Here is a 12,570-nt window from a genome sequence, read left to right as displayed (position 1 = left end):
AGGGTGCAGTATATGGAGTGTAGTGTGCAGTATATCGAGTGTGGTGTGCAGTATATTGAGTGTGTTGTGCAGTATATCGAGTGTGGTGTGCACCGTGCAGTATATGGTGTGGTGTGCAGTATATTGAGTGTGGCGTGCAGTATATGGAGTGTGGCGTGCAGTATATGGAGTGTGGTGTCCATTTATACCCTGCACAAACAGACAAAAAGAGGAAGAAGAAGATGAACAGGCAGACAGACAAACAGGGAGTCGAAAGAAATGTAACCTCTTCCCACATTCTGTTTGAAATGAAATAATGAAAAACTAAATAATTATAACGAAAAAAAAAATAAACATCATCAACTGTACTTCGAGCGGAAAGTGCCTGCACTACATCTACACACCTGTGCGCATATCATTATCATGTACCGGTACTGTACTCCAAAAGGAAAGTACCGACACTACAGTTACACATCTGTGCGCATATCATGTACTGTACTCCAAAAGGAAAGTACCGACACTACAGTTACACACCTGTGCGCATATCATGTACTGTACTCCAAAATGAAAGTACTTACACTACAGTTACACACCTGTGCGCATATCATGTACTGTACTCCAAAATGAAAGTACCTACACTACAGTTACACACCTGGACGCAAAGGCTCTCGCACATTCCGCAATATTGACGTCATGCGTCTGATTGACAAAGGAAAAGAACGAAAGAACGATCGAAAATAGAGAAAGAATGAAAGAGGAAAAAAATCAAACTTGATGGCGAAAATCCCGAGAATGGAGAAAGAATTTCCCCGAGAATGGAGAAAGAATTTTCCCGAGAATGGAGAAAGAATTTTCCCGAGAATGGAGAAAGAATTACTCCCGAGAATGGAGAAAGAAAGAATCAAACGAATAGTGATTTGTCCGTAATTTCTTCTCCAGATTATTCTTCTTCTTCTTCGGCAAATCCTTTTCATCTTCTTCCTCTTTATAGAGCCTAATTACGTTTTAACAGCTGAGAGGCTCTATAGTCTATATACACCACGAACCAACATTTGAAGTTATATTCCAGACACTCCACACCACACTCCATGCACGGGACACTACACTCCATATACTGCACCCCACAGTCCATATACTGCACAACACACTCCATATACTGCACAACACACTCCATATACTGCACACCATACTCCATGTACTGAACTGCATACTCAATGGACTGCACACCACACTCCATATACTGCACACCACACTCCATGTGCTGCACATCACACTCCATATACTGCACACCACACTCCATATACTGCACACAACACTCCATACTTTTTGCAGTCTCTACTTTTTTGTGATCGTTATCGCTCATGGACACATCATCACTCATGGACACATCATTGCTCATGGACACATCATTTCTCATGGACACATCATCACTCATGGACACATCATTGCTCATGGACACATCATTTCTCATGGACACATCATCACTCATGGACACATCATCATTCATGGACACATCATCGCTCATGGACACATCATTTCTCATGGACACATCATATCTCATGGGCACATCATTTCTCATGGGCACATCATTTCTCATGGACACATCATTTCTCATGGACACATCATTGCTCATGGACACATCATTGCTCATGGACACATCATTTCTCATGGGCACATCATTGCTCAAGAACACATCACTTCATGGACACATCATTTCTCATGGGCACATCATTGCTCATGGACACATGATTGCTCATGGACACATCATTTCTCATGGGCACATCATTGCTCATGGACACATCATCACTCATGGACACATCATCATTCATGGACACATCATCGCTCATGGACACATCATTTCTCATGGACACATCATTTCTCATGGACACATCACTTCATGGACACATCATTTCTCATGGACACATCATTCCTCATGGGCACATCATCACTCATGGACACATCATTGCTCATGGACACATCATCGCTCATGGACACATCATTTCTCATGGCCACATCATTTCTCATGGACACATGATTGCTCATGGACACATCATCGCTCATGGACACATCATTTCTCATGGACACATCATTGCTCATGGACACATCATTTCTCATGGACACATCATCACTCATGGACACATCATTGCTCATGGACACATCATTTCTCATGGACACTTCATCACTCATGGACACATCATCATTCATGGACACATCATCGCTCATGGACACATCATTTCTCATGGACACATCATTTCGCATGGGCACATCATTTCTCATGGACACATCATTTCTCATGGACACATCATTGCTCATGGACACATCATTTCTCATGGGCACATCATTGCTCATGGACACATGATTGCTCATGGACACATCACTTCATGGACACATCATTTCTCATGGGCACATCATTGCTCATGGACACATGATTGCTCATGGACACATCACTTCATGGACACATCATTTCTCATGGACACATCATCACTCATGGACACATCATCATTCATGGACACATCATCGCTCATGGACACATCATTTCTCATGGACACATCATTTCTCATGGACACATCACTTCATGGACACATCATTTCTCATGGACACATCATTCCTCATGGGCACATCATCGCTCATGGACACATCATCGCTCATGGACATATCATTGCTCATGGGCACATCATTGCTCATGGACACATGATTGCTCATGGACACATCATCGCTCATGGACACATCATCGGTCATGGACACATCATTTCTCATGGGCACCTCATTGCTCATGGACACATCATTTCTCATGGGCACGTCATTGCTCATGGACACATGATTGCTCATGGACACATTATCTCTCATGGGCACATCATTGCTCATGGACACATGATTGCTCATGGACACATTATCTCTCATGGGCACATCATCGCTCATGGACACATCATTGCTCATGGACACATGATTGCTCATGGACACATCACTTCATGGACACATCATTTCTCATGGACACATCATCACTCATGGACACATCATCATTCATGGACACATCATCGCTCATGGACACATCATTTCTCATGGACACATCATTGCTCATGGACACATCACTTCATGGACACATCATTCCTCATGGGCACATCATCGCTCATGGACACATCATTGCTCAAGGACACATCATCGCTCATGGACACATCATTTCTCATGGGCACATCATTGCTCATGGACACATGATTGCTCATGGACACATCATCGCTCATGGACACATCATCGCTCATGGACTAATCATTTCTCATGGGCACCTCATTGCTCATGGACACATCATTTCTCATGGACACATCATTGCTCATGGACACATCATTTCTCATGGGCACATCATTGCTCATGGACACATGATTGCTCATGGACACATGATTGCTCATGGACACATTATCTCTCATGGGCACATCATCGCTCATGGACACATCATTGCTCATGGACACATCATCGCTCATGGACACATTATCTCTCATGGGCAGATCATCGCTCATGGACACATTATCTCTCATGGGCACATCATCGCTCATGGACACATCATTGCTCATGGACACATCATCCCTCATGGACACATTATCTCTCATGGGCAGATCATCGCTCATGGACACATTATCTCTCATGGGCACATCATCGCTCATGGACAGATCATTGCTCATGGACACATCACGTCCCCCAAGGTCTGACAACCACCATGGACATGAGGGCGGATCAACATCCACACTTTATGTATGTATATGACGAACGGACTTTCCTTAACTGCTCCCCAGTCGCGTAACACATGAGCAACGTAATAGATTTAAGCCTGTGGCAAATGTTCTGGTCAACTTTACATGGGAGATCCACGTTAATCCCTTATCAACGATAATTCCAAGAAAGTACATTTAGACCGGGAGCCCAGGGGGGTCAGCCTAGCTGGAAAGTTAACCAATTTTCATGTATACAGCAATGGTCCATGTGCATGTCCATATAAGGAAATGGACGTCTGCCGGGCACATTATGGTGGGTGTGGTCAAAAGGGCCATTAGGAAGGGACCCCAAAATTGAGCCAGATCAGCTCTGTGAGTTAACCTGGTGAAACCTACTGGAAAATGTTCGGCATAGTCCCAGATATCATGAATGACCACTGCCAGACAGTTTCAGTGGTGGGTTGTGCCTAACAGACTTACATAACCGGTACCCCAAAATTGAGCGAGATCAGCTCGTGAGTTAACCCGGTGAAACTTACTGGAAAATGTTCGGCATAGTCCCAGATATCATGAATGACCAATGCCAGACAGTTTCAGTGGTGGGTTGTGCCCGCCAGACTTACATAACCGGTACCCCAAAACTGAGCTAGATCAGCTTGTGAGTTAACCCGGTGAAACTTACTGGAAAATGTTCGGCATAGTCCCAGATATCATGAATGGCCACTGCCAGACATTTTCGGTGGTGGGTTGTGCCCGCCAGACACCCCCGAATGCCTCCACCCCCAAAATTGAGCTGGATCAGCTCGTAAGTTAACCCGGTGAAACCTACTGGAAAATGTTCGGCATAGTCCCAGATATCATGAATGGCCACTGCCAGACATTTTCGGTGGTGGGTTGTGCCCGCCAGACACCCCCGAATGCCTCCACCCCCAAAATTGAGCTAGATCAGCTCGTAAGTTAACCCGGTGAAACCTACATGAAATAGTTCGGCATAGTCTCAGATATCATGAATGGCCACTGCCAGACATTTTCAATGGTGGGGTGTGCCCGCCAGACTTACATAACCGGTACTCCAAAATTAAGCTAGATCAGCTCGTGAGTTAACCCGGTGAAACTTACATGAAATAGTTCGGCATAGTCTCAGATATCATGAATGGCCACTGCCAGACATTTTCAATGGTGGGGTGTGCCCGCCAGACTTACATAACCTGTACTCCAAAACTGAGCTAGATCAGCTCGTGAGTTAACCCGGTGAAACTTACTGGAAAATGTTCGGCATAGTCCCAGATATCATGAATGACCAATGCCAGACAGTTTCAGTGGTGGGTTGTGCCCGCCAGACACTACCAAATGCCACCACCCCAAAATTAAGCTAGACGGCTAGATTGAGCTGAGAAAAAGCCCAATTTATCTCTTGATTCTGTGGCTTTGTAATTTACTCACAATTATCAATACTAGGGCATGCCCGTACTATATATATATCTAAAATTATATCCCCCCCCTCTATTTATATGAAATGGTTTGGTCCATGAAATGTTTTGGTCCATTCGCAACGCCAAAGCGAACGGCGAACGCTTTACATGAAATGGTTTGGTTCATGAAATGTTTTGGTCCATTCGCAACGCCAAAGCGAACGGCGAACGGCTTGCGAGTACAGTGACAATCCCCCCCCCCCCCCCCTCTATTTACATGAAATGGTTTTAATTAGTTTTAAAACATCGTTTAACGCCAACATAGCGGCAACATAGTTTGCCAACGTGAAATAAATGAATACGCTCTCAAATGTGCCGTCCGAGGCAGAGTGTGTTCGCCACGTTCGGCACACGCGATAGCTCGCTGCTCTCTGATTGGTTGAATCGTTTTTTGGACATAGCTCGGTAACTACTTCTGCGATTAATTTAAAACCTTGAAAAGGCACATCCTCGGGTCCCCAGCAATATACCTGGCAAGTTTCAAGTATATCGGACCCGTGGTTGTCGAGAAACAGCGGTCACAGACAAACAAACACACACACAGACACACACACACACACACACAGACACACACACACACACACACACAGAGATTGCTGGAATTATAGATAGAAGATAGCATGTATTTGACCAATCCTGAACCTGGACAACAAGGTGCCAGGCGTGTTACTTTACATGTATTACTTTTTGTGACACTTTTACCGGTACATGTGTGGGAAATAGTCAGTTTAAAATAGGAATCGAGTAGTCAAGTTCTCTTTTCACTGCAACCCAACTTATTTTATTGAGGATCAGAGTCATCAACACATCCAAGAAGATATTGGAAGCAGTACGAGAGGTAAGTTTTGTTACTGAAATTGCTCCCCATAGATATCATGGTGCCACCTATTATCTCATTAATCAAGCTTTAAAACTTAAAGATTTAAGAGAAGTGTCTCCTTTGTAACTATACTCAAAATCAGTGTGTTTATGATGATGCAAAGCGGTACATGTACATCTACATCCCTTTGAATCCATCAGGTACGTGTATGTTACGAGAATAGCGCTGAGGCCTAATCACAAAATGCATAGAATTCACCTAATCCTCACCCTCCTGCTGATGCTGTCATTCCATCATATGGAGGGCCACTTGTCCATTAATTAGGCCTACCTTATCCACTGATATAGACATGTCAATGAACCTTATGCAGCCAAGGTTACTCGCACTATATACTACAAGTGGAGCCTATATGCTTAGCTGTACGGTCATTAACTTTAAAGCTAAACAATGTGAATTTATGCTCTTTTCTTGATTGAGGGAACAACAACAACAACGGGAATTTTAAGGCCATTTTCCCTGCTAGAGCGGGGGTTAGCCTTGCGGTCCCCATGACAATCTTCTCCATTTTGCCCTATTTTCTGCATCTCCCCTTGTTAACCCCCTTGCCCGCATTTCTTCTTCCAACATCTTTAGCCAAGTCTTTCTCGGTCTTCCCCGTCCTCTACTTCCTTCTACATTCATTTCCATCACTCTTCTCAACCAGTCACTTTCATCCTTCCTCAACACATGACCAAACCATCTCAACCTGTTCCTCTTCACAGCATCAATCACAGGCTCTATTCCCATCATCTTTCGCAATTCATCATTTGTCTTCCTTTCTCTCAACGATACTCTGCACATCCGTCGAACCATTCGCATTTCCACCCTTTCCAACCTTCGTTGCTGCTCTACGTTCATTACCCATGTCTCGCTCCCATAAATCATAACACTTCTCACACATGCAGCATACACCTTTCCCTTCAGCTTCAACGACACTCCCCTCCTCATCAGCACGCCACTCAATTCCCGAAACTTCTTCCATGCACATCTCACTCGAGCAACCGTTGCCGAGTCTGATCCACCTTCTCCATTCAGCATGTCTCCTAGGTAACAAAATGTTTTCACACCTTCCACCTTCACGCCGTCTCCAAGATCCAACTCAACATTTCCTCCATCTGCAGCTCCCGTTACATTTGAATGTAGCTGCCACACTGGTTAATGACCCTCTCAGACCACTACATTTTTGATGAACCCACTCAGCGCACATTGTACATTGAATGGGGTTCACTCCGACACCCTTCCTGCACACAGCACAGGGCCACTTCCCAGTTCTTTCCACCTCACCACGTGCTTTACTACTTGCCATCACCTTCGTCTTTCCGATATTCACCTTCAGACCTTTTGTCTCCATACATTCCTTCCACTTGTTCATCTTTTCCTTCAGTCCATCCATACTTTTCGCAATCAACACCAGATCATCTGCATACAACAACTCCCACGGTAAACCCTCCTTTACGTTCCGAGCCAGCACCTCCATCACAGCTACAAATAGTAGTGGACTTAGTACCGACCCCTGATGCACTCCCACCTTCACCTCAAACTCACCACTGTTCCCGTCCTTCGTCCTTACAGCTGTGCGCGCTCTTTTGTACATTGCCATCACTACTCTGATCAACCATTCCTCCACTCCTAACTTCCTCAATGCCCATGTCAATACTTTGCGTGGTACCCTATCGAATGCTTTCTCCAGATCAACAAACCCAAGAAACAACTTCTTCCTCTTCTCCATATACTTCTCCTGCAACTGCCTCACAATGAAAAGTGCGTTTTTTGAGGGGTTGATTGAGGAAAATGAAGGCATATATTTTTCGTGTCTGACTGGACCATTATGATCATTCTTGTACATGTGACTGAACCATTTCCCTCAAGGTAAGCTAATGCCCATACTACGAAAAATGTCAATTTTGATTCCTCAATTAATATTTAATATTACTGCAGTCATTTCATTTTATAATGGGTGTTAGCAAAAGTGTGGCTCTGGGGATTTTTTAATGCAATGCATTATCCTCACACAACAGATTTTGGTAAGCAGTTATCACGACTCTGTCAGCTATCACCCTTCTTGTCTTAAGCATTACACAGCAGTGAAGCGCCTCACAGAACCCCTGCCACCTGATGATGAACCTACTGCCAAAAAGGCTTCTATCCAAACAAGACGCTGCAGTGTCCTTCCCAAGTCGGATCAGCAGGGCCTGTTGAAAGGGACTTGGATTTTCTGTGGCAAAATCCGTAAGAAGAAAAATGGAAATAGAGGAGCCCAGACTGAAGATAGCGACAGTTGCCGGTTGTGAGTCACTTTGCCATTGGGTAAAGTCTTCGAAAAATGAACGTATCAAGAGTCTCATTCGGAGTGGCGTGGACCTGATCGCAAAGGAAGCAGAATACCACAAATCATGCCGTGTCCAGTTCCTGAGGAAGACTGATGATCAAGATTTTTTTTTTTTTTTTTTTTTTTTTTTTTTTTTGTATACAAGATCGAGGCTCGTGAAAGAGCGAACATTAATCACACAGAAAGACAAACAGACACATAAAACAAATAACATCGGGAGCGGTAGACAAGATGGGGAGAGAGGGGGAAGGACACAAACACAACATTTGAGAGCAGGGACCGAGAGACATGGAGACATCGAGAGATCTGTGGGAGGGAGAGGGCTTTGGGGGGAGGCATGTTAAGGGGGGGAGGCATGTGAAGGGGGGGGGGGTGGGAGAGGTATAAACATATGGACACTGCCAGGATTTCCAGGAAATAAGTTGGAATTTCAAACAAGGTGGATCTGGGGTGAATTAGTGGGGGTAGAAAAGATCAAGGTTATGGATGGGGGAAGATAAGAGATGGTGGTGAACAGCTGTTTTAAAGACCTGGAGGGAGGAGAGGGATTGAAGGGAGTGTGGGAGTTTGTTCCACAGGCGGGAGAAAAGAGGAATGAAAGAGTGAAGGTGAGCAGAGAGCCGAGATTTCGGCAGTTTAACCATCAGAGGGTTGCTGGCAGATCTTGTGCGACCTGTAGGAATATTTGGGGGACAGAGCACAGAGAGAGCTGGGGGAGCAAGGCCGGAGAGGAGTCGGTAGAAGACAGAAAGACCACCTACCTGCCTGCGGTGAGTGAGTGAAAGGCCCTCAGAGATAGCTTCATCGCGGGAGATTCCAATGATTTTGAAAGCTTTGGATTCAACAGCGTGAAGCCGAGCCAGGTGTGAGGCAGGAGCACCAGCCCATAGGGGAGAACAGTATTCCATAGAGCTGCGGATGCAGGCCCAATGAAGGGAGCTCGTCTCAGTCCTACCACAAGAGAGCATTTGCATCTCTGCTTTCATATATCCAGAATGAGGTGCTCGGAAAGCAACGATCTGTGTTAGTCAGTGATTTACTTGGCGTGTACAAAGAGGAGTACACCAGTGTCTGAGGAGATGGGGCAGACCTCCAGGCCTACACAGCTCAAAATCTTACCAGGAAGGTAAAAGACCATTTCAAAGAAAAAAAAATCACAAGAAAACTGGCAGACCCTCGGAAAGGCAACTTCATCTATAGTTCTGCTCTTCCAGAAGAGGATGCCAAGGCTCACCTTTATGAGGATTCTAAACGGTATGAACAGGATAACAAGTTGAGATGGGCCGCTCTCCATCTTAGATCTCTGATGATGCAGCTCCCGAAGACCAAGACCCCAAATCCTGCAAGTCCAAAATTTGAAGGAATGCACCGCCAGAGATACCAGCACAGCTGGACCTGTTCTTCAGACGTCTCCTTGGTGGCATGACACTAACTTTCAGTGGTGCACACAAGTTAGTCGACCGAAAGCTAACTGCAATGGCATCGGATGCCATTTACAGCGGCGCTCATGGTACCGTAAAACCACATGGTACCGATGTCAGCATCGACCTCATGGTACCACAGCTCATCGTTGTTGCCAAAGATGAAATACATCAGGTTCTATGTTTTTTTTCTTTTTTTTTCTCTACAATCAATGAGTGGAAGTGTTTTGTTTTCATGTTTAAAACATTGATAGCATTTTCAGTTGACATTTCTATAAATTGTTCCCCTGACTAATCCATACCTGTTTCGGCAGTATGCAATTTATCCAACCATGATATCCGAAACGCTTTCTTTAATATTACGAACTTAAAGGGAAATAATAGTTTCGGCAACTGTTACATTAAACAGATAACGTCAGCGTCTTTACAATACCCACGACAAATGACGTGTTATACCTTACAAATCCCTGCTTTTCCCATGACTTGAAATAAAACATCTGATTTTCAAAAGTTATGTTGCTGTTATTCCACAGTATTTTATTCTCAATTTTATTATCATCAGGTTAACTCTCGAGCTGATCCAGCTCAATTTTGGGGTGGTGGCATTGGGGCTGTCTGGCGGGCACACCACACCACTGAAACTTGTCTGGCAGTGGTTATTCATGATATCTGGGACTATGCCGAACATTTTCCAGTAGGTTTCACCGGGTTAACTTACGAGCTGATCCAGCTCAATTTTGGAGTACCGGTTATGTAAGTCTGGTGGGCACAACCCACCATTGAAAATGTCTGGCAGTGGTCATTTCATGATATCTCGGACTATGATGAACATTTTCCAGTAGGTTTCACCGGGTTAACTCACAAGCTGATCTAGCTCAATTTTGGAGTACCAGTTATGTAAGTCTGGCAGGCGCACCCCACCATTGAAAATGTCTGGCAGTGGTCATTCATGATATCTGGGACTATGCCGAACATTTTCATGTAGGTTTCACCGGGTTAACTTACGAGCTGATCCAGCTCAATTTTGGAGTACCGGTTATGTAAGTCTGGCGGGCACACTCCACCATTGAAAATGTCTGGCAGTGGTCATTCATGATATCTGGGACTATGCCGAACATTTTCTAGTCAGTTTCACCAGGTTAACTCACAGAGCTGATCTAGCTCAGTTTTGGGGTACCGGTTATGTAAGTCTGGCGGGCACACCCCACCATTGAAAATGTCTGGCAGTGGTCATTCATGATATCTGGGACTATGCCGAACATTTTCCAGTAAGTTTCACCGGGTTAACTCACGAGCTGATCTAGCTCAATTTTGGGGTGGTGGCATTGGGGCTGTTTGGTGGGCACACCCCACCACTGAAACTGTCTGGCAGTGGCCATTCATGATTTCTGGGACTATGCCGAACTTTTTCCAGTAGGTTTCACCAGGTTAACTCACAGAGCTGATCCAGCTCAATTTTGGGGTGGTGGCATTGGGGCTGTTTGGCGGGCACACCCCACCACTGAAACTTATCTGGCAGTGGCCATTCATGATATCTGGGACTATGCCGAACTTTTTCCAGTAGGTTTCACCAGGTTAACTCACAGAGCTGATCTAGCTCAATTTTGGGGTGGTGGCATTGGGGGTGTCTGGCGGGCACACCCCACCACTGAAACTGTCTGGCAGTGGCCATTCATGATATCTGGGACTATGCCGAACATTTTCTAGTCGGTTTCACCAGGTTAACTCACAGAGCTGACCTGGCTCAATTTTGGGTCCCTTTCTAATGGCCCTTTTGACCACACCCACCATAATGTGCCCGGCAGACGTCCATTTCCTTATATGGACATGCACATGGACCATTGCTGTATACATGAAAATTGGTTAACTTTCCAGCTAGGCTGACCCCCCTGGGCTCCCGGTATAATTTCAGCCATCGCCTCAAGGGAAGTGCTGGGTAATCCACTATCATCGACGATATAATAAGCCGCCATTTGTTTTAGGTGTTTTCTTCGTAATATTTCTCTTCGGTGTTGTGGAGAAGATTAATTATTAAATCGTAGTGGAGGTAATATTTATATTTATTGAAAACCGAATCTTGTTGTGTTAAAACAATTACAATTGCTTCAGAGCACTAGCTATAGTATTGTACACGTTTTCTGAGCCATGACAGTATAGTTTGCGGTGGTGGTTGCCTTTGCACTAATTTGTTTATTTTGTGTGTGTTTTACTCTTGTTATTATTTATATTATGTATAGTGGTTTTCGTTAGTAAATCTAATGTTATGTGGAAGTGCAAAAAAAAGTGAAAAAAAGAAGAGAAAAAATTGAAAAGAAGAAATCTTCAGTGTTTTACCAACAAACTGGTGTACAGTGTGTACTGTAAATGGTAGAAAGTTCGACGGGAACGTGTACTGTACTGGCAGATGACCATCGGTTCATTTGTAAAGGCGCTCATTTTGTTTTGCTTTGTCTGTTGTGCACGTTTCCCTGTTCTCCCAACGAATGTTCTCCGTCCGCTTGGTCGTCGCCGATTACTATGTGGCTTCTCCGATTCCCGGACTCGATCCCGGAGACCCGACTTTGGGAGACCCGACCACGTCCCCACACTCGGTCCCCGTGATCCGCATATTTGGTTCCACGTTTGAGGGTCAGAAACACACGCGGTCTTTGTTTACACTTTACAGCACGAACTCGCGATTAGGAGCTAAAGAGCTCGTCCATGATAAATACCCGTCGCACGGCTTCCGAACTTTCCGTCTCCGCACATCCGGCTGACTGGCTGCACACTGCACGGATTCGGACAGTCCAGGATCGTACATGGAGCCGCA

General features: G+C 44.9%; 2 protein-coding genes across 17 annotated transcripts in view; one reads left to right on the top strand and one right to left on the bottom strand.

Moving 5' to 3' along the window:
* The window catches only part of SERAC1 (serine active site containing 1), a 41,731-nt gene extending 41,030 nt beyond the window's left edge, over window positions 1–701 (bottom strand). For 5 of the 15 annotated variants that reach the window (XM_068116543.2, XM_078778551.1, XM_078778554.1 and 2 more), the window contains exon 1: window positions 632–674. In XM_068116543.2, coding sequence (XP_067972644.2) covers window positions 632–674 — 43 coding nt within the window. Of the gene's footprint in view, window positions 1–457; window positions 486–513 lie in introns of those variants that run through there. The other 10 variants (XM_078778548.1, XM_078778556.1, XM_068116544.2 and 7 more) reach the window with 8 other exon arrangements.
* An 11,335-nt stretch (window positions 702–12,036) lies between these two features.
* REV3L (REV3 like, DNA directed polymerase zeta catalytic subunit) overlaps window positions 12,037–12,570 on the top strand; it is a 176,476-nt gene continuing 175,942 nt past the window's right edge. For both annotated transcript variants that reach the window (XM_068116559.2, XM_078778541.1), the window contains exon 1: window positions 12,037–12,389. In XM_068116559.2, coding sequence (XP_067972660.2) covers window positions 12,245–12,389 — 145 coding nt within the window. In that variant the 5' untranslated portion in view covers window positions 12,037–12,244. The remainder of the gene's footprint in view (window positions 12,390–12,570) is intronic.

This window comes from Myxine glutinosa, chromosome 5 (assembly GCF_964187855.1).
Source record: "Myxine glutinosa chromosome 5, kmMyxGlut1.1, whole genome shotgun sequence".
Classification (NCBI taxonomy): Eukaryota; Metazoa; Chordata; class Myxini; order Myxiniformes; family Myxinidae; genus Myxine; species Myxine glutinosa.
Note: the sequence above shows the minus strand (reverse complement) of the source record. Positions and strands in the feature narration are given on the sequence as shown.